Source organism: Mytilus galloprovincialis, chromosome 13 (assembly GCF_965363235.1).
Source record: "Mytilus galloprovincialis chromosome 13, xbMytGall1.hap1.1, whole genome shotgun sequence".
NCBI lineage: Eukaryota > Metazoa > Mollusca > Bivalvia > Mytilida > Mytilidae > Mytilus > Mytilus galloprovincialis.
The window spans coordinates 45,567,984-45,591,772 of record NC_134850.1 but is presented as its reverse complement, the minus strand read 5'-3'; the positions used below and the strand labels follow the sequence as shown (position 1 = coordinate 45,591,772).

At 31.6% G+C, this 23,789-nt stretch overlaps 1 protein-coding gene across 2 annotated transcripts; it reads right to left on the bottom strand.

Moving 5' to 3' along the window:
• Positions 1-553: 553 nt before the first annotated feature.
• Positions 554-21,644, bottom strand: LOC143057731 (phospholipid scramblase 1-like). Of its 2 annotated transcripts, XM_076231104.1 has the most exons (11): positions 21,375-21,516; positions 19,277-19,324; positions 16,631-16,672; positions 10,288-10,410; positions 9,832-9,915; positions 8,709-8,785; positions 8,187-8,317; positions 4,508-4,628; positions 2,535-2,640; positions 2,019-2,074; positions 554-1,409 (listed from the first exon to the last, which is right to left on the bottom strand). In XM_076231104.1, exons 2-11 carry the CDS (start codon positions 19,302-19,304, stop codon positions 1,368-1,370), a joined length of 810 nt encoding a protein of 269 aa, XP_076087219.1. In that variant the 5' UTR covers positions 19,305-19,324; positions 21,375-21,516; the 3' UTR covers positions 554-1,367. The 2 variants fall into 2 exon arrangements, with proteins under 2 accessions (XP_076087219.1, XP_076087220.1); XM_076231105.1 differs by lacking the exon at positions 16,631-16,672 and having other exon boundaries at positions 21,375-21,644.
• Positions 21,645-23,789: the final 2,145 nt, after the last annotated feature.

The following is a 23,789-nucleotide window of genomic DNA, read 5'->3' as shown; positions in this document are numbered from 1 at the left end:
GACTAAGCAACACAAACCACAGCAAAAACTCCGGATGATTACAGATGCTCCTGTATTCATTACAAAGATCCAATACAACACTTATAGTTATATTGTCACGTGACAAAACACTCAACATTCTTTATTCAAGCAGTCACTTATAACCATTAAAATGAAGTTTAGGGCACTGGAAATATGACAGACAAAATCTTCGGCATAACAGGACCATTAGTATAATCAAGGAATATTTTAGAATATTATTGTTTACAAAACAAACTTTGAATTTTTTGAAAAACTAAGGATTTTCTCATCCCAGGATTAGATCACCTTAGCCGTATTTGGCAAAACTTTTTGGAATTTCGGGTCCTCAATGCTTTTCAACTTTGTACTTATTTGGCTTTATAACTATTTTGATCTGAACGTCACTGATGAGTTTTATGTAAACGAAACGCGCGTCTGGCGTATCAAATGACAATCTTGGTACATTTGATAACTAATTAGTTTTAGAGCTATTGCTATTATGGATTAGGGAAATGTATGCCTTCAATTCAAATATTTTGAATAATTTACTAAATGTCATTAAAATGGTTTATTTTTTCACATGAAAATATAAAATAAATATAGTTAGCATAACATAATAAATAATAGAATATACAATATGGCATACAATTGTGTAGACTAGGACATTAGACACTATCTTTACTTGGTCATATTAATATGTGAATGTTGAGTTTTACCGTTCAGTAAGATTCTTAAAATAATCCATACATAAGATTTCCCATTTAGGACCATTGTCCATAAGTTGCAAAACTTCTTATATTAACTTTAAACGCAATTGTTTCTTTGTTATTGACAACAATTGAATGAAGATATAACAAGAAATGTTATTCTCTCTGTAATAGTACCATATTGAATCATTTGCTCTGTTCAAGGAATGATGAACTTGTATTTAAGTAGTCCCTTATTTAACACAAGAGATGATTCAACTATTGTTCTTACTTTTAAACAACATGCATTACTTCGCAGACAAATGGTCCAAGGAACGTAAAGGAAATTAACTTTCACATATTTTGTGAGGAAAAGCGGTATGTTGAATATGAATTTGAAAGGATTTTTTGATTTCTTCAATGACTGGACCTACACTTTAAAAGGTTTAACGTTTAAGATTGTATTTCCCATTTTCACAGAACGTGACAATTTGCCTTCCATGTCCTCTACGTGTAACTGAAATATGCTCTTGATTATGCTTCAGTGAATATTTTAAGTTTTTCTCACAAAAGCAAACAACAAATTGAATTTTTTTTTTTGATCATTGCATTGTAGTCAAACACATTACAATTGTTTTTTTTTTTTTTCTCAAGTAATCAATTGTTCTTTTGTTTAAAAGTCTAGTTGTTATTCTTTTTCTGTGGTTCAAATACCATAACATCCTGCAAAAGAAAATACATCAAAAATATAACTTTTTACCATCAATAATGTAATAATTATTAAAAAGTCATTTTTGTCATTCTGTTTGCTACAACTGGATGGTTACTATTGCTATCTGATTAATTTTTTGGGTAGCAAATTATTTGGTACTTACAAAATTCAGTGAATACAATTTGTTAATTTATTATTATATTATCGTACTAAACATACTTAAAACTTAGGTTGTAACAAGTACTCTGTCAAGCACAGATTACTTAAATGTTGATCCAGAGGGTACCTAATAGGAGCTTTTCTTAATGGAATATCTAAATAAACGCAACAGTAGTATACCTCTGTTCCATGACACACATAAACTTTTAGTATTTAGAGTTTATCATCGTATTTGTTGCAGTAATTGCATGTAAGTGCTAAAAGCATTTACCTTCATCATTGTTATTCATTTGTGATACATGCAAGTGGATAATAGTCGTATTTACTATATACAGTAAGGCAAATTAAAGTGTTCGAAAAATTTGACCAAAAATGGCATGTACATAATAGTGTTGACATATACCAACTTAATATATTATATATGTATACAAATTGTTTATATTCACTGTTATATAACTTACAATCATGAAGCACGCACAGACAAACAAAGCTTTTTCCTTAACGTCCATTCCTGGAACTGTATAAAATATATATTGTATTATTTCATTAAATTCACTAAAATGTGCCATCCGTTTATTAAATCCGTCCCATTGTGAGCAACGTTTCACTTCTATTGTATTCTTTTAATCTAAGAACATTTTTTTCCATTGGAGAACATATCATTTTTATTCAAAATTAAGTATAACAATCCGCAAAAATTCTATCACATATTTTGTTTCTACAAAAAAACTGCATCAGAAAAAGTATTTGACATTATTTGAAAGGAATTATTCATCTTTCGATATTTGATATATATTTCAGGAAGATAATTCTTCAAATCATTAATGCGTTTGTGGTTGCTAACAATATATTTATGAAAATGGCTGATACAAACGTACTGGTGATTTTAAGTATTATTTTCCCTTAACCTAGGTCTGCAATTCTTAAATGGTGAAAATATTTAGAGGTATATCTTAAAATAAGAGAATTTAACTTACATTCACAAACTAACAAATCAGCTCTGGTACAACATTCTCTGACCCATCCAGCCCATTTCTTGTAAATTCTTGGACTTAATCGGTTTCCTGATTTGACATCATGAACCTTGAAAAATAAGCAATATATGTTTTTGTTATTCCTGATGTTAAACTTTCTGATTTATCATAGACTGGGATAATATAATTTTGATTATGGTTTAGATTTTTGGAAATTTGGGCTACAATATAAACACAATGTTATCATTGAAATGATTATATTAGCTAATATTTGCATTTATTAAATGCGCGTAAAGCGCTTTTTATGCTAACTGAATTGCTTATCATTATAGAAATGCTATGAGAAAAGCAGGTACATGTACATAAAACAACTATAGAAATTAATGTTCTCTAATTTTTGATAATATCCTTTAATATGAGCAACACCTAAATGATTTCAGAAAGAGCACATAAGTATTCTTACTTTTTCATATAAAACAACACTTTTTAAATATAATGTGTAAGGGGTCATCCATAATTGTCAACCATTTTCCTCCCTCAAAAGGTGTATATCAACCATTTTCAGATTTCAAGAGAGGAATCAATCATTCTTAATAAAAAGAAGATCCTGTTTATTATATTTTAGTTTAATATAGAAATTTGCATTGAAAATAAACTAAAACATATCTGACTGTTTTATTTGATGACATCTATCTGTGATGCTTGTGTTTTGTTTGAATAAAGAGTTCAAAGATTAGTGTTTCCCCTATCACACAGTGGGAACTCCAATGAAAAAGGGCACCTAGAGCATGCAAAAGATTAACAAAAGGGCACATAAACTATGCAAAGAATCAAAGAAAGGGAAATGCATGGTTATATTGCATTGGTAAAGTATGTACTGACAGTTGTTGATGGAATCAGAGCTCAAGACAGCAATCAATAAAAGTGTAATGTTTTAAAACATTTTAAGTTTTTAAATTTCCCGCCTGTATTTCTATTTAAATGGTCCCTGTAAATATGTCATTCATGGCACTATTATCGTTTATGTATATATATACTGTAACGTGTAATTTTTAAGGTTAAGGTTAAACTTCATATGGAGGTGCTCCTAATTAAAGGAGGCTTATACTAAGAAAAATAAGTTTACTTCCGGTTTACTGTTTTTGAAATACATTACAAGGAAATTAATCGAAGGACCAGTTTAAAATCTTTTCACAAAATGGTGTCTTGTCAAAATCAAAACATTCAAAGAATTTAGTGTTTCCATCAGTTTTGTTTATTAAACAGAGTGAAACGATAACGATCTATAATAAATCAGGTGAAATTGACAATCGGGGGTACTGAGAAATCCTCGCAAACTTTTTTTTAAAATTTTTTACAAGTTTACATTTTTGAAAGATTTAGTTTTCATATGATCTGATCTTTTAATCGTTCAATCCGAATTGAGGAGAATCATGATATCGAAATAAATATCATCAAGTGAAAATAATAAAGAAGAAATAAGAAGAGAAACACACCAAGCCAGTCCACGATTTTATACATCGACTTTCCCTACGGAAATGAAATAAAATCTGGAAATTAAAAAAAAAAGCGTACGGTAAAAATGTTGATTTTTTAACTCCCTCCCCCCAAGTGTACGTTTTGTACACTTTGGAAAATGGTTGACAAATATGGATGACCCCTAAAGCTATAATTTCGTTACACACTTTCCTATCTATTCTTAATAGTTTCTTTTTAAATATGTTTTTGTTGCTGGTGCTGTCATTATTTCACGCTGATCATACAATTTGGATCAGTACTGTATGGTTAATATCACACCTCAGGAATATAAGTGACATCGTGAATGGTTAAATGCCATCATATGATGAATCCTTTATGAATTCGTAGAGGTCAGTAGGTTTCAAAAGGTATTATGACTTTACGGCTATTATTAATGAAGACGTCATATATTATTAATGCTACTGTATTTCACTGTCAAGTATAGCACATTCACTTACATAAAAATTAATGTCATCGATACAGCAAACACAGAATATTGGGCAACATTTACTCCATATATCATACAGCTTCACACGGTTGGCATCGTATAGTGCTAGATTCATCTTCCATTTGGAACCCCTGAAATCAAAGATCAATTCAATAAGCTTAATTAATCAAACATTCTTGGGTGTTTGTCAAGGATAAAGGGGTTGTTCTACCACTAATGTGCATCCTCAAGGGATTTTTGATGATGTGAATACTTGGCTATTTATATAGGGATTATACGATTACCAGACAAAAAAATCATGATTATTTGATTATTTGATAATCAAGGACTGCATGATTATTTGATAAACAAGGACTGCATGATTATTTGATAATCAAGGACTGAATGATTATTTGATAGACAAGGACTGCATGATTATTTGATAAACAAGGACTGCATGATTATTTGATAATCAAGGACTGCATGATTATTTGATAAAAAAGGACAACATGATTATTTGATAAACAAGGACTGCATGATAATTTGATAATCAAGGACGGCATGATTATTTGATAAACAAGGACTGCATGATTATTTGATAATCAAGGACTGCATGATTATTTGATAAACAAGGACTGCATGATTATTTGATAAACAAGGACTGCATGATTATTTGATAAACAAGGACTGCATGATTATTTGATAATCAAGGACTGCATGATTATTTGATAAAAAAGGACAACATGATTATTTGATAAACAAGGACTGCATGATTATCTGATAAACAAGGACGGCATGATTATTTGATAAACAAGGACTACATGATTATTTGATAAACAAGGACTGCATGATTATTTGATAAACAAGGACTGCATGATTATTTGATAATCAAGGACTGCATGATTATTTGATAAAAAAGGACAACATAATTATTTGATAAAAAAGGACTGCATGATTATTTGATAAACAAGGACGGCATGATTATTTGATAAACAAGGACTGCATGATTATTTGATAAACAAGGACTGCATTTGTAATTATTTGATTATTTGATAAACAAGGACTGCATTTGTAATTATTTGATTATTTGATAATCAAGGACTGCATTTGTAATTATTTTATTACATTGTGATTATTTGATTACTTGGACACCCCATGAGGGGCATCAGTAACAGGCAATATATATATATAATTTCTGGCGTCCGGTGCGCATTTCTGGATTTAACGCGAACAGTTTAATTCAAAACCACAAAGTTTGACAGCCAAGAATATATGACAAGTATGACATAAACAATTAGAAAGTTAACAAATATCACCAATCAAAGTGATGGAAATCACTCATCGAAAGATTAGAAGAGTAGTTTGAATTATTTCATATTAAGGTATTGTGGGGGAAAATGAACATTTATAAAGTACCATTGCTGAAAATTGCATTAACAGTAGGTCCCTAGAAGGAAACTTGCTTTTCCAGTATGAGGATAAAATGAGCTCATATTAAATAATATGGGTCTCTTAATTTGAACAATTTTATTTAAAATACAGTTTATATCTTATCGAAATTATGTTACCTGTTCTGAATATGTTTCAAAAAAAAAAAAAAATGCAAATCAAAAATTCTTCTAGTAAATGTTACCAATTATCCTTGTAGGACATAAATCTAGACCAACAGCTAAAAACTTTAAAGTGTCAACAAAAATAATCTAAAACTGTAGTTTTGGGGCATTTTGTTAGTTGAAACAGAGGTTTTATGACATTGAAGATTAAAGTTTAAGAATGCCTTTTGATCATTTTTTCAACACAGAGCATTGAAAATGTACTTTTTCAAAGTAAACCAATTAAAAAACTTATTTTATTGAAATGTGGATTCTTTCTTGATTGCAAAAATATATATTCACTTCTAACATGTCTAATAAAATTTCAAATGACCAAAATAGACATAATGATTGATGGGAAATAAACTAATAAACAAAGGTTTGTTATAATTAAAAGTTATACAATTTTTAAACTGTTTCAAGCCAATTCCTGATGAAAAAAGTGAACTAATCTAAATTGTTGATTAATTACAGATGATTATTGGAAATTACTCAAGTAAATTATAGGCCTTACTTGAATACCTTTTATATATTCATATTTATATTCATATTTCCTTTTTTTAAGATCTTGTTAATCCATTAATCATTTATCTTTTAGATATAATTTACAGAATCACTTTATGCTAAGTAGATCAAAAGTAATAGGCAATTAATAAATCTATCATCCTTATATATATCAAACATCTAATATACACATTTGTGTATTCAATTATGAGGTCAAATACTTGTGTATTAAGAATTAGATGTACATTATGTATAATTATGTAAGACTGCGGTTGATAGGTAATGTTGTCAATTTGATTGGTAGTTTAGGAGGTGGGGTATTGTAATTAAAGGTCCACCTTGTCTCTGATTGTTTAGTGATAATGACAGTTGTCAATCATACTAGTATTAAATCAATACCCACTTACCTAATCAAAATGTTTTTAAAAAAGCCTGCACATCAACACACCTTAATGACATACATTCTTAGATGAACTGCTCCAATAATATACTATTTTTTTTAGTTTATATGTGTATTATGTGCACATAGATGATAACCATAGGGAACTATATTTCAGTGTGAATACATTTAGTAACAGTAGCTAACCTGTCCTGTTGTTAGGGAGGCCGGTGCCTAAGCAAAGATTTAGAACAAGTTCTAATCTTTCCAAAAATATAATGTTCCATATGACCAATATGGATCGAAGAAGAATACCAAAACATATCTTAGATATACTTTGCATAAGGGAGTTGGAATCCTCGTCTAAATTATTTATTGATTTATCAACGGGGAATTCAGAAAACAAATATAAGAGAACACTCCTACTGAGCTTCTGATAACACCGAGAACTAAAAGTCAACACTCAGGATCATTGACAAGTTAATGCAATTACCACCAAGAAAATTTCGTTTGTCCGAAGCACTTGTCTGCATTAATTATTAGACATGTCAAACTTGTAAATCGCTCCTGTAGAGTTCCGACTGTAGTAGTGAAATTAAATTGACCTATGTTATCTTTACCTCAGACCCAACCACGATAAACACTGCAGACACTAACTCATTTCTTATTCTCGTCGTAAATGACCATACGAACCCTGATCAAATACCGAAATGGGAACTCGTAAGTGAGGTACCGTCAAAAAAGAAACTAACTCATGTTTAATCCTATACTTAAATTAACATACGAATCCTGAACACAAACAGTATCGGGAACTCTTAAGTGCAGAATCGACAAAAAAACGAACTCATGGATTATCCTACTCTTTAAACTGAATATATGAACCCTTAAGGAACGTCTATGGAAAATTGATTAAAAAAAATAAAATAAAGCCGTTAGAACATAATGATACTTCATTTGAATGAATTGTACAAATGCAAACTTACTATAATAGTTTAATTAACTATTTAACCTTGTTAAAGCAATTAGCACTTGAATTCATATTTGAACAAATTCAGCCTAAAATATAGGGTTTAAACAAGGCAGATAATATACCTAGTGACAACTTATTCTGATCGAAGCGAGGACTTTATTAGTCTAACTTTAAAAATCTTTTATCAAAGGGGAAACAACCATATATAGTTATTAAAATACCATTGTAAAATTCTGTTGATTAAACAGTGGAGGGATACACTTACTGTTGTCTAATATATCCAATCAGATTACCAGGTGGAGCTTCGACGGTCATTTCCCATCCACAATGGTCCCCATTTGCACACCAACAACACCCTGCACAACATTTAAATTCTCTCTCACATTTTATAACTTCCTGTGAAGAAAAATCAACTTTTTACTTAATGTAAAATCAATAAAATCTATAAAATAAGTTGTGCATGATACAAATTTAGAAAAATTCTTCTGTAATTGATAACATGGATAATGTAGAATTTCTGTCAGTTTGAACTAATTTTGCAGTTAAAAAACAAGACCTGGAAATATTTCCTCGTACAAACCTTACTGTATTAAATGTAAGTAAATAAAGAATCACTTTGGAGTTTGTGACAATGGTGTGTTACTTAACGCAACTCAAAAATCTGTTCTAAATGGCATTTAGTTCTATCACTAAAAAGGAAAAACGATGTTATAGTGGTTATGACAAGTGTATGATTAAATTTATATACAAGTTTCATTGTGTCGGCTATTACTAGTATATTCCTTACCCTGCCGTCGTTCATTGTAATGTGCATTTGAAATCCTCGGTTTGGTCCACAGCATATTCTGTTACAACATTCAGATTCTAAAAAAAGGATTCAAATCTTATAGGCAAGAAGATACCAACGGGAAATCAAATATCAGTGAAAGAATGATTGACGGCCTATGAACAGACCAGACGACATTCAAATTCACAAAAAACAAAACACCACACAAAAAACTTTGAATGGAGTTGAAGCAAAACGCTGCATTTTTGAAGTAACATATTTGAGATATCATCTTTTGTAAGATTTATGGGTTTTATTGTCTAAATGCAAATGTTGTGTCTTTTATGAATTATAGATGTACAGCCATATCAACAGCACTTCATCTAGGTCATGTGTTCATAAGCGCTACACGTGAAATCTTTGTTAAGTTGAGTACTAGTATAAGTTGTTTTATATACATTTATATATATATATATATGATCATGTGTAGCTACATAAATCAAAGTGGCAACAATGATAAACTTGCGTATTAGGGGCATGAGCATGTCGATGAACGTCTGTTATAGATATAAACGAACCTTTTCATCGGCTAATTGACAGGATGCCGTGTCTCTCTAGTTACACGTACACGTCACCCTTGCAAGACAAAGGCAGCAAATGGAAATTTTCCGGTCTATTTTTGATAATGACTTAACCGGGTTTAGAGCCCAATTAGCAATGATTAGTGTTGTAAGACTTTAGTAGCTCTCTCAAGGCCAACATACTAACATGAGACCAGAAACATGTCAGTCAATCAACGCCTATAATTATTGATATGAAACCTGATTTTACTAGACGAAAACATATGACTGGATTTTTTTTTGGGCCAGTTCAGCATTTGACAGGTCTTTCTAGCAAAGATACGTCTCACTGTAGCAAAATAGTAGCAGCCAAATTCCAATTTCCAAATCTTTGTTGGTCTTTACTCCGCCGAGCCTTGAATCCCGTTTGTGTTTTATGACCTTCTAGATCTCAAGGCGAGTATAATGCCACAAAACGTTAGAGAAGTTGTTGCCCGTACAGCTTGTATAGAGTGAAGCTTTATAAAACACGTCGATTTCCCCGAACTGATCATTGTAACAGTTGTAGAATATTATTTTAATACCTTCTTGTGCAAAATAAGCTCTCTGTCCGCTAGCATTCTCAACGCTGTATCTGTTTGGAACTTCTAAAGCTGTGTTTGTTAAAACTGTGAATAAATAATGTAAAGTTGATCTGTTTTAGAAGTGAGAGAATTGAAAATTTATTGGGGAATGCATCCTTTAAATTGAAAACAAAATATTATATTCATTACGCCCTCCCCAACCCACAAACTCCATACAAATTTCTATTCCTTCTAAAACCAAAGACGGTATCATTTTAAATACACATTTATTTCCTAACATAAAGTGAGGACATTTTTATGATGTATCATATCTCCCTCTTATCGTTATCAATACGGGGTTGAAACCATATATACATTTCTATTAAGATATACATGTTAGCTTATATATATATATTACATTTAAAAACAAACAAACGAAACAAATAATTATCTGTATATATATATATTTAAACTTACTTTCTAATAAATCAACTTTCTGATTGAGATAAACTTCGTCCATCTGAGCCAAATATTCAAGTCCAGGAGGGCATCCAATAGGAGGAGCAGCGCCAGAGCTGCTAAACCCACTTTTTTCTTGACCTGAAATGAAATTATATAGCCATATATAGTTTCGTTCTAATTAAAATTTGTAAGGGTTCCGCGGAACCCAGTGTCTCGCCTACTTTTGCTGTTAATCGCAGACTCAAAAAATGAGGAAAAACATCAATAAAAATTTCCCTCTCGATACTGTCTTTTGATTGAAAGAAGTTTGGTAAAAAATCCAGGATAGTTTATGAATCTAATAAATGTTGTATAAACTTTAACTGCAGACTGTATGTAATGTTAACTGGAAGAAAAACTAAGTCCATTGATAAGTAAAATACGGAAAAAGTGAATTTTTTTTTTACAAAATTTACTTCTGAATAATATCTTATGATCAGAAACAAGCTTCTGTCTAAGTTTGGTAGAAATCCAGGATAGTTTAAGAACATTATAAAAATTTTAAAAACTTAAACCACAGAGTGAATGTTTTGTTTCTGGCAAAAAAACTAAATCCATTTATAAGTAAAATACGGAAAAGTGGAAATTTATTTTTACAAAATTTTCTTCTTGATACTATCTTATGATTATAAACAAGCTTCTGTCCAAGTTTGGTACAAATCAAGGATAGTTTATGAAAGTTATTAAAATTTTAAAAACTTTAACCACAGAGTGAATGTAATGTTTCCTCGCAGAAAAACTAAGTCCATTTATAAGTAAAATACGGAAAAGTGGAAATTTATTTTTACAAAATTTTCTTCTTGATACTATCTTATGATTATAAACAAGCTTCTGTCCAAGTTTGGTACAAATCAAGGATAGTTTATGAAAGTTATTAAAATTTTAAAAACTTTAACCACAGAGTGAATGTAATGTTTCCTTGCAGAAAAACAAAGTCCATTTATAAGTAAAATACGGAAAAAATGGAATTTTATTTTTACAAAATTTACTTCTAGATACTTTCTTATGATCATAAACAAGCTTCTGTCCAAGTTTGGTAGAAATTCATTATAGTTTAAGAAAGTTATTAAAATTTCAAAAACTTTAACCACAGAGTGAATATTTGTGGACGCCGCCGACGACGACGACGCCGACGCCGACGGAATGTAGGATCGCTTAGTCTCGCTTTTTCGACTAAAGTCGAAGGCTCGACAAAAATGAATACCATATTCAAAGTTAGAATATAAAATTAGAGGTCAAGTCAAAGTACAAAGGTCCTGTACGCTAACTTATCTTTATAAAGATGTTGCAGACAATAAGGGGCATGTTGAAAGTTAAAGACACCGAAACTTGAATAATATTGTATGTACATTTATACAGATATATACTACTTTACTAGTATTATTTTTTTAAATTAAGACTTAATGATTATTATTCAAAACAAACCAGCAATTGGTTAGAACAACTTTAAAATAACATGTACCGATTGCAAATATGTTGCTTTCCTTTTTAATCATTGAAAATGACACCAAAACTTCTGATGTATGATTCATTCTGTGTGTAATAGAATACTGTCTGCAAAATATAGATTCTACAGCTTAAAAAACTAAAACATTAGTCCAATGCAACCAATAGGTCTTCAACACAGCGAGATTCTTGTTCTTTTGTGAAACAATAGTGTGCCTGTGTCAGCCAACTACAGAATAGTTTTTAAAGCATGCGTACTAACAGTCAAATGTATTATTGAAACGGAACAGGGGGATGCGCAGATAGGATTATTAGTGGAAGATATTAGCAAGCAAAATCGAGGGAATTGTGCAAATGATGATACAAGCATAAAAATAAGCACGAAGCATCATTATTATATACTTTTTAAGAAAAAACTGCTGGATGAAACAAAATCATGTTTTCAAGATGGCCACGTCCTTTTTCAAAAATGGCTGTTTTTTCGAGTTCAAAAATACTTATTTTTCTACAAAATTTGTTTCTTGACCTTCTTTTAGTGAAAAATAGTTTATGGTTTGGTGGTGACATTCCTTGCATTTGACGTATTTAATAGAAATAAATATTTGACTCTTCATGGTTTGCGCATGTGCGAAAATGTAACAAAACTCACACATAAACATTTGAACTATTTACTATTTACTTGGTGCTTTTTGATTTTTAATGATATGAATTGGTTTGATAAAATTATTTAAGGTTATGAAAAAAATGCGTTTATCAATTTTGCGCATGTGCAATCTATTTATAGACATACAGAGCGATTTGCACCTACTACCAGGGCACACTGATGTAAATCATAGTTCAGAGGAGGATTTGAATTTCGTAAACATATTTTGGTCGTCATTTCATTCCTCTAAAAATTATACTCTTCTATTCAATAACTGTAATTTTTATGATTCCACTTTTTGAAAACATGCCCATTCAGTTGAATTGATCAATCATACGATGGATAGGTGAACAAAAGTGGTTAAACTTTCAAAATCCTGGCCAAACATCAATTATAGCTGCAGATCAACCACTTTTAGTATTGGGTAAGTAAGTTCAGTATGAATGGCCAGATTTGTACGGAGAAGATAAGGTTATAGTTTTGTTTGGTGGAAAGTACATTACAATGGCTTGTTTTAAAATTCATGGGGATATATTGCCTGAAAATAGATGGACTTGTGCCTAACTGAAGCCGACATTGCAACACCTAGCGTCACATTATTTTCATATATGTTCAAATAAACTTAGGTATAATAGACATGCGAATCGGATAACTGCGTGTGTTTTGCTTGAACAATTAATGACTCTGTGTCGTTCGATTATTTGATAGACAGGTGCAAGGAAAGACAGTCATCTTTACCACAGTTTAATATTTGTTGTTCAATTGTATAATTGTGAATTAAAAACTTTTGTTCTTTCGGTGGTACGCCCATTGTATGAGTCAGATATCGTACATCACAAACAGTCCATATCAAGCATGATACCGTAATTTTTTGGTCCAGATTATGAAAAGTATGTTTGACGGTTACGGATCCATCTCCGAGATATGACTTGCCTTCACGAGCATTTACAACAAGGTGACAATGGTAATTTCACTGTACGTAAGACCAGAAGGTTTTTTTTCTTATATCACAATTGATCAGGCACAAATACAGAATAATGCAATTGTGAAGAGCGATGTTGGTGCCACCGAAGATTCCCTTGAGACGATGGATGGATGGATATCAGTAGACTGGTAGATGATTTTGAACGAAATAGTGGTTTTAGTCATTTTAAAATGGACGACATCATGAAAACTCTAACGAAAACACAAAATGATTTTTTTTAAAGTGTAAAAGGCTTTCTAAAGTGATGACCGAGTTTGAAAATCCATCTTCTGATTTTACTTTCTTCTAGAACAGTCGTAAGATTTGTACAAAGAAAATAATTGACTCGGAGGCAGGTGAGATATGTATATAAACTCCAAGATATTGGGTCCGAACAATTCGAAGATCTTTTTAAGAAAATGCAAAACGAAGGAAAATCTGCATTCTATAACCAGATAAAAAAGAACAATTTCCTATTGTAGCCGTAAAATGAAACTGGAAATGGCTATGTCAAAAACCAAAGCTGAAGAACATTAAACGTTATTGCGATCTCTTTTCTAGACATTTTATTTCTTGTCAAAGTAGACAGTTTGACTTGGAAGATTTCTTTATCCATGAAAACAAAATTACTTCTCTGTTTTTGTCTACGGATGTCACTTTAAACAGTTATTAAATCGCAGCAAATGGGTATACTTGAAACATTGTGCGATTTGCCATCAACTGATCCAAATTCTGACGCATTAACCGATTGGGGGTCAGCAATGGTCAATTCCAAGCCACCACGTGCAAAACTTTTTGGTGATTATGCAATGGATGTCATACTGGCTCACATAAAATCTTGCACCGATAAGTATTGAAGAGAAGACATTGTTTTTGATCATTTAAAGGCTGGACAGCGAAAATGCAAGGTGCTGGTGCTAGACTGAAAGTTGATGGTTCTAATAGAACGCCAGGGATTTGCAGTGGTTTTCTTTGTGTAGATGGCAACAAAACGGAATGATTCAAGTTTGTTGCCGACATAATTGCTTCTTTAGAGACTTGTAATTGTTGTTATGTTACTCAAGGTGAAATGTTCTTTGCAATTTCAATACGGATACTTCCCAGCTATCCCTTTATAACCAAGAACAAGCAGATACACGTATGTTTGTCCATGATAAGCTTGCTACGGAAAATGGTTGATAAAAGTAATTTTAAGTAGTACTGATACAGATGTAGTAGTATTAGTATTGCAGATCTAATCTCGCAGTATTAGGTATGGACAAAGTGTGGATAGGTTTTTGAGGAAATAAAGACTTTCGATGACTTCATGTATATGACATATCAAATGTGATTGGTCCTTGTGCAGCTGCTATTATTTCCTTCCATGCATTCTGTGAATGTGACACTGTGTCAGCATTTGGTGGGAAAGTGAATAGGTCAGCTTGGCAGACATTGGAATTATTTCCAGATGTTAAGAATGCTGTTGCTCGCTTTAGTTTTGTATGAAGGCAGAGATATGGACATCATAAAAGTATTTGCTTGCATTATGTACGGCAACATCAACACTTGCTGTTAACAAGGCACAATTTGAATCATTTGTCAGGAAGCAGCGCCCTTATGATGATATTCCCCCTACAAGATGGTCTCTTCCGACTCACATCGAAAGAGAAGCATATCAAAGTGGGCTCAACCGGATGTGTGCATTCGACAGGTACACATACAATGTACCAAGACATGAACACTGGGTTTGGATGAATGAAAAACAAGCACTGACAGTTGGAAACCAAAATGAACTTCTTTGGCTGCAATTGCACCCTCGTATTAGATCAGAATCTTTTGAAAAGCGGATGCAAAAATTCAAGCGTTGTTGATAACTGTAAACGAATCCATATATATGCCTACCTTGTACGCGTTTGTGTTGGCAACTGACAGATAATATAATATTACGGAATGCAAACTATCTTTTTTCTAACCAAATTAGGTATTTGAACTTAACAAATTAATTGATAACTCTTTTTAATTAGAAGAAAATGAAAAAATAATGAAATTTTAAACGTTTTTGTCACCATTTTGGAACCGGAAGTTACTTCTTCGTCGTGAATGTATTGTGTCATTGTACTTAAGGAACAGTAATCTACGTTTTATCAAAAGTTGCATTGGATTATACCTACAACACAGCTTTCAAGGGACTTACGAAATATAGCCGTTTTCAACGTCTTTACCACCATTTTTGAACCGGAAGTAACTTTTTCGTGTTTTATGTATTGTTTGATCGTACTTTAGGAACTGTTATTTTCGTTTTATCCAACCATACTTTGGATTAAACCTAAATATACAGCTTTTAAAGGATATACGAAATGTAGCCATTTTAAACGTAATTGCCGCCATTTTTTTTACCGGAAGTAACTTTTTCGTCATTTATGTATTGTTTTATCGTACTTTAGGAACTGTTATTTACGTTTTATTAAAATTGACTTTGGATTATACCTATAGCAAAGCTTTCAACGGATTTACAAAATGTAGCGAATTGGATATGACGCCATTTTTAAAATGCGCGGTGGCCATCTTGAAAAAATGAAATTTTTTTATGGCCAGCAGCTGATTTTTTTTAATTATCGTTTAGTCAACCTCTTTACCAAATTTCATGCTTTTATCACGATTTGCACAATTATCTCCACAATATCTCCCACTATATTGGGTAGTGGTTGAAAGAAAAGCAATATCTTAGGGTAATGTGATTATATGCATTCAACGTCTACCTATCCCCGACCCAAAAAATCTTAATTTACATCAATAATGTTTCAGGTAATATTAATTGGTAAAATAATTATATAGAGCTATATTTTGTTTTAATTTGTTTTTATAATTAATACTTTTCCGTATCGGACATTTATGCTACAGTTTTATAATTAATTACACTGGTACCAACTGTACCTTTTTAGTTTCATAACTTGACATTCCATTCGAATTTATCGAATTGCTTTATATTAATAGTTAGCTTTTCAGTATATTAAGGTAACCATTTTTTTTTTTGTTAAAACAGGAAAAAAGGAAAATGCATAAAAATAAGTCACTTTGTGAATATAAATTCAATAGTCTTGTATCGGATATGTTCTGTTATAGATCCAAATCTTATCAAAGTGTACATGTATAACATAAAAAATACTGTGCTTCAAGGTATTATTTACAATTTCAGTACCTATATTCAGGAAAAGGCAAGTATTGTTCGATTATCTAAAGCAAATATTATTTTGGTATGAGTTGGTTTTTTTAGCCATTTTACTCACCTACAATTGAGGAATATCCAGCAAATCTGGCCCCTCCTAGGACTAGGCAATGTATATGTAGTTTGATATATTAAAAAGATATTCATTGATACTGCTTTTTAAAATGAGAATGTATATACTTCGCAACTCCTTTTATTTAAACAAATGATAACTTGATTTACCATTTTAGACTATATACATGTAGATATAAGAAGTTGTGGTATGAGTGCCAGTGAGACAACTCTGCACCGAAGTCACAATTTAAAAAACAAATAAACCAGTAGATTACGTCAAAGTACAGCCTTCAACACGGAGCCTTGGCTCACACCGAACAGCAAACTATAAAAGGGCCCCAAAAATGACTAATGCAAAACCATTCAAACAGGAAACCAACGGTATAATCTATATAAAAAACGAGAAACAGTTATGAACCAAATCAACAAACGGCAACCACTGAACAACAGATATGCCCGTTTTTGTTTTCATGAATTATAGCCGTATTGAAAAAGTGGCGGTACATGTAATATATCGATCGGATGTCAATAAGGAGCAGAAGAAGAAAAAAAAACAATCGATTTTTAGGAGGTCCCTATTGCAAGCCCGTTTTATAAGTATACGACTGGTTGTCTTGTCTTCATATTTTCTGTGTTAAGATTTGATGACTGTGGTCTGCACATCTTTTAGTTGTTTCTTTGTGTATGTTTCATGAATTTCCTTAAAGTTTATAGAACGCCAGGATTTGTTTCATATCAAATTGAGAAATATTGTTCAATAATACTAAATTGCCTTTATTACCAATGTTCAGAATGACCTTTTACGTGTACAGAACATAACTAAAAGTCGATGACCTGGCCTGTGAAGAGTCAATATACTATGAACTAGTAATGGCTGGGTGGAAACATACATTCAGGAATTTTGAGATTCCGATTATAGCAACACGATAATGTAAAAGAAATCTAAAAAGCCATTGTATATAATGTACATAATTGGCCAGTGTACGTTGATAATTTTACTTTACGACGTAATCGATCCTTGTAGTAAAACACCTATACAAATGACCACAGCATTGTTTTTGATCCAGGTGTAGTTTAAGTTTGGCATTCTAAACATGTGCATGTATTAGTTAAATATTTGTTAACTACAAACACATAAATATTTATTAATACTTGGACCAAACCCATTTATGAGCTAACTTTTTAGCTCAAGTACGCAATAAATAATGTATACCCTAATATGTTTGAAGATATATAATGAGTTTTGTGTGTAAATGAGGCGTGCAGCCTGTAGATCTACACAAGGCTGATGAAAAAAATATCTTATATCGTTATATAGCAACAATATAAAATATGGGAGATTTTGTAAGATTGTGAATGAGACAACTTGGCTATTTATTAAATCGCAAAAGTGTGTATTTAAGCTTATCAAATGTCACTATACGGCTCTAGTGGGCAGAACCCAATGACATACTACCATAGATTGAAGCATAAAAGGTTCTAAATTATGTTGCAAATATGTTTATAAACTATGGCCAGTTTTTTGTCAGTATAACGTATAAGGTAAAAAGAAAAGATGCAAGAGAAGGTCTCTCTCTTTCTGTACCAAGTGGATTTTAAAATAACATTGAAAGTACTTAAATTTATTTATTGTATGGGATATTAATTATAATCTTTCAGCTCGTCATAATCTATTTAAATATTCACAGAGTAAATTAAAAGTTTATCGACAAATATTTATGGTCATTGACATTGTTAAAATATAATAATCTTGTTTTATTAAATCTATCTTATTATTTAATGTACAGTTTTTGTACTCGTGATGATGAAAGACATAATCTTTCAATCAGTTTAATTGAGGTCTGGAGCTGGCATGTCAGTTAACTGCTAGTAGTCTGTTGTTATTTATGTATTATTGTCATTTTATTTATTTTCTTTTGTTACATCTTTTGATATCAGACTCGGACTTCTCTTGAACTGAATTTTAATGTGCGTATTGTTATTCTTTTACTTTTCTACATTGGCTAGAGGTATAGGGGGAGGGTTGAGATCTCATAAACATGTTTAACCCCGCCGCAATTTTGCGCCTGTCCCAAGTCAGGAGCCTCTGGCCTTTGTTAGTCTTGTATGATTTTAAATTTTAGTTTCTTGTGTATAATTCGGAGTTTAGTATGACGTCCATTATCACTGTACTATTATGCATATTTTAGGGGCCAGCTGAAGGACACCTACGGGTGCGGGAATTCTCGCTACATTGAAGACCCATTGGTTGCCTTCGGCTGTTGTTTGCTCTATGGTCGGGTGGTTGTCGCTTTGACATATTCACCATTTCCTTTCTCAATTTTATCGTCTATATAATACATGTACATGGACCATAAAACATCTATACGATAATGGCCTATTCTTTTCTTACCACTGTTTTAACTTGATCTTTGAATGTACTTAATTATGCTGTTCAATGAACTTTATTTTATTAACCACATGTCTGTATGGATATATATATCTTTCATGGATACAAGCAGAATTTAAATTCCATTTGCGTACATGTCCAAACGGTTGCGACAAGAAACAAATGTATTCGCATGTTAGGGCAACGTTCCCTCTGCTTTTCGTTTAATTAGGATCTTCATTGAGTCTTCTCGTTTGTATTTGTGTTTAAATGTGTGTTACTTACCAGGCTGTGAGGTTACTGCGCTAGACATCTTTGTTTTTTAATTAAGTTCTGAAAATAAAAACAGAGAATTGTTTACCAATATTATAAAATTAAGTTTATTTCCTGTACTGCCATCCGCCCTGAAATGTTATTATTATAGGTATTATATAGTATTATATGAAATTGGTATTTCTTTTTACAAATGAAATATGGTGTTTTTACTGCCAAAAATTGCAATGAAATTTTATTAAAGACAAAATGGATTTTATATTCATAATATATATGACTTGTAACTGTATTATATTTATAAAGATTGTTTTATAGTCTCTCATAACTCTTATAGAGTGGGTCTTGTTGTTAACCTGTGTGTAACTATGCTGTTTATTTTAGCTGTAACAAGTGGTGATACTTTAATAAAGTTATATATTACAGTTGATAACTGTTCCTAATTGTGGTAGTACGTGCGTTCTAAAATGCATGTGTTTGTAAGTTCACTGACTGAGTTGAAAAAAGATTGTTTAGTCCTAAAATAAATTAGTTAATCCGAGTTTTTATGCATGCAGTGTCTTAGGTCAGGAATCTGTCTCTGTTAGATTTAAATGTATTGTCAGCTAAGAAAGTTGTTGTTGATTGCATAAGTTTGGTAGGCTTTGTTAAACGGCATGAGTTTAATGTTTTGTCATTAGGAAAGTTGTTGTTGCAGATTGCACTTTTTTGTTAGTCTTTATAAACTTATTCTCTAACTTTGAAGACTCGGATCGATTTAGAGATAACAAACCGGTGCTACAATAAACATTATGGTATCGGCATTTGTCTATTGATGATGACACAATTTTGTTCTCGAGAGGAATTTCCTGTTTGTGTCGTTGGGGCTGCTGTCTAACTGACGTTTACCCCCACATCTCATTTCATTCATGTATGAATAACCATTGATGTTAAAAGCTAGGGCCTATGTATTCAGTCCTAAGACTAAGGTACAATTTTCCTCTCAAAATGAGAAGTTTGTTATCAGCAGCTGTAAATGATACTAATGTAAATTTAAACAAAAGTTGACATACTTATGATATCAACACACGCTTGGTTTCAAAATCCAAATTCCTCTGTTTTTAATGTTTTACTGTGAAGTACTTAAGTGTGTAGATAAGTAATTATATATCTGATTACACATCTGAAATCTTATTGTATAAAATAAGACAATAAGTTTTAGTAAAGATTTTATAAAAGGATATTTATATTTTTTTTATAAAGTATACATTTTTCTTTATGAACTAGATAATAATTATTTTACAACACCGAAAAATGTTTTGAATTTATATTTTTAACATACATTTGTTTTCGTGGTTTCTTGATTGGAATAATAAAATTCTTAATCTTATTCAGTTTTATATGTGTTAATGTAAAGTTGAAATCCCCCTTTAATCAACACACATAAAGTAATAGTATTTGATATAAAATTCAACATTTAAAGAAAAAAAATCATACTAATTGCAAAGAAGTCAATGATAAACGTGTCCAGTAATTACTGTTTGATTTAATACATTCATATTATATGACCAGTTTGAACTCCTTAAACAACCTGACATCCTATTAGGAGAACAGTCTGTCTAATACAGATGAAGGTGGCATCCAAAGTTGTAGACCTCTAGTATTTTTTGCAAGAGGATCGTTCTGTCTTTTTTTGTCTAGGCTTGATGGTTAATCTCCTTACTTCTTCTAATGACATTTGGAGTTGTTTGACAAGATCTTTATATAAACTACTGTCAATTGTTACTGAATGAACAGCTTCAAATTGTATATTAAACAAACTGCATCTTAGTCGAGGTGTTTTCAAGAAAATTTCAAGTATCTTTTTATGTGACATTCCATGAAATTTTGGAATAAAATCATTGCCTCCTAAGCAAAGTGCCAATGTAATTTTGATTCCAATGTTTGTCCTGCAGCTGTTTTTCAAGCACCTCCAATATATGAGTGACCAGCGATCAGACACTACGAAAGTAATAATATAAAAAGGCCAATATTTATTCATTGAAATTTATTTAGAGTAATACAAAAATATATATATTTTGAAATATTCATTTAATTTATATCAAATAGTTTAAGATGAAAGTTAACATCTTACCTGGAAATTGCTTACAGATCTTCTGAATGTACCCGTTAAGAATGTATGAACAGGTAGAATATACTATTTAGGTCAGTCTCGGTACTTATATCTTAAAGTAAACATCCAATTTCGTAATAGCGATCAGTACGTCATTTGAAACAATTTATTTCTTTTATTTTTTTTTGGAATGTTTAATACCATTCACACATGTGTAATTATTATTAAGTATAAGGATCCTTTATCCTTGATACGCGGGTTGAAAAACTCTGTACGTTTAAAAATAGATCAAAATAAATGGTATTTAAATTGTGTATGATATATGTTATAAATAAAAGCACATGACAGGTATTTTGAAATAAGTCACAAGACCAATCGATCGGTCTGATTGGTCAGGTTAATTTCTAGACTGCAGCTTGGTCATACTATATGATGCTTTAATATATATCATGTCCAAGATTGCAAACACATCCAAATATTAATTGAAAAATCATGTGTGGAGAAACGTTCATACAGTGAGGATCGAGAAGAGACTGACCTGTGCGATTGAAAACTTGTAAGGCCTGACAGCCACTTGATTTATAAAATTTAAATGCATTTTGTGTTTCAGATAGTTTTATCTTCTTTTTTTTTGAAACACAAAATACATTCAAATTTATGTATCTGGCGGATGCCAGGCCTTAAAAGTTTTCCAAATGCACAGATCAGTCTGTACTTGGAGCAGTTTTTGAGGTGTAAATTATACAGCCATTTTTTGCCATTTGATATGATGAAGCTTAGCTAAATTAACTTTGTGTTATAATACATATATATATATATATACATGTAATCTCGGGTCAGTCTGATTAAAACAGTAGATCAAAGTTCTCATCGTCCCATATTGGCTATAACAAAACAAACAAAAAGATGAAATAACTTAACAAAAAGCTGTTTATCGACTTCAAAAGTTTTTCATGTTACTTTTCAAACGTAAATACGAATTAATGATACACTGATTGTTATTTACTTTTAACTTCCAGTGGCAAATATTTCATGTATGTTCAAACAACAATACAGGCAATATTGTAGGCAAGTCCTGTAATAGAGATCGGGAATATCTGGACTGCCACTGTAACAGGCCACCAAAGGAACACTCAAAGAATTGATACAATGATTCTTTAATTGCAGAAAGCGTGGTACTCTCTTTACATGATGATTATATTTAGCATCCTATTCTGACAAGTGGTTGCTTACTTGTACACCCCGCATAGCCACACAGTATAAGAAAAACAGACAAAAACACATAAACTGAACTTTAACCACTGAACCATGAAAATGAGGTCAAGGTCAGATGACACCTGCAAGTTGGACATGTACACCTTAGTCCTTCCATACATCGAATATGCTAGGCCTATTGCGTATAGTATCTGAGATATGGACTTGACCACCAAAAACTTAACCTTGTTCGCTGATCCATGAAATGAGGTCCAGGTCAAGTGAAAACTGTCTTACACACCTGCAAAGTGGAAAGGGATTAATATAAGATGGAAAAGCAATCCATGTCTCACTTTCAGTGACTTTTGTTGCAGGCGAAACAAACATGGAGTTAAACCTTGGACAAATAAAATAAATAAAATGAAGGAAGGAAATGAATATTTCAATGTTTTTTTCTTGTCAAATACGAAACCCTAGAATATCAATACATCTCCTGTAAAATCAATACTCATGTTACATAAAGGTATCATTTTCAACTGAGTCAAATTTTCACACTATTGTTAGGGATGACATACATGCAAATAAATCAATGAAGGATTAAAAACTTAATTCAAATAGTTTGGGGTGGGGGTGGAGGTGGGGGTCAAAATTGCTGCAAGGTTTGTTTAATTGACATCGATTTTATATATATCCTTATGGATCAATTTAGTTAAGAGGGGGGTAAGAAAGGGGGGGTGCCAGTGAAAAAACTATATGAATTAAGTTTTTTTTATCCTACATTGAACTTTTGATGTTGTCCCTTTATCACATCATGTTTGAAGAGATTTAATTTCAAGGTTGTAAAATATAATGATATGTACATCTCATTGTCAATACAACTTTTTAGATTATTTCAGTGTTGCATACACTCAGTGGGGAATCCAGAAATTTTCAAAATGGGGGACCCACTGACTGTCTGAGAGTGGGCCCACCCTAGTCATATCTTAAATAATCAGCAAAATTTTTCCCACAAAAGGGAAAGGGGAGGGCCCCCTGGAAAACTCTCTAACTTGCGTCTGATAATGGCAAAAGCCATTATATAACACCAAAATTCATTCTTCTTCAGTATTAATAGCACAATGTCTTCATGCACAATCAATATTCGATTTTTTTTCTACTCTTCTCTTTTTGATTCTTCTGTTCTACCAATAAGCTGTGCAATAAGTACTATAACACACTACAGTGATTTGAATGACTAAATAT

Coding starts and splice junctions, on each gene's coding strand:
- LOC143057731 (XM_076231104.1), bottom strand. CDS start 19,304: ATGTCTAGCGCAGTAACCTCACAGCCTG. Junction 9,916..10,287: donor GAAAGTTGATTTATTAGAAA/GTAAGTTTAAAT, acceptor ATTTATTCACAG/TTTTAACAAACACAGCTTTA. Junction 2,075..2,534: donor TGATTTGTTAGTTTGTGAAT/GTAAGTTAAATT, acceptor TATTTTATACAG/TTCCAGGAATGGACGTTAAG.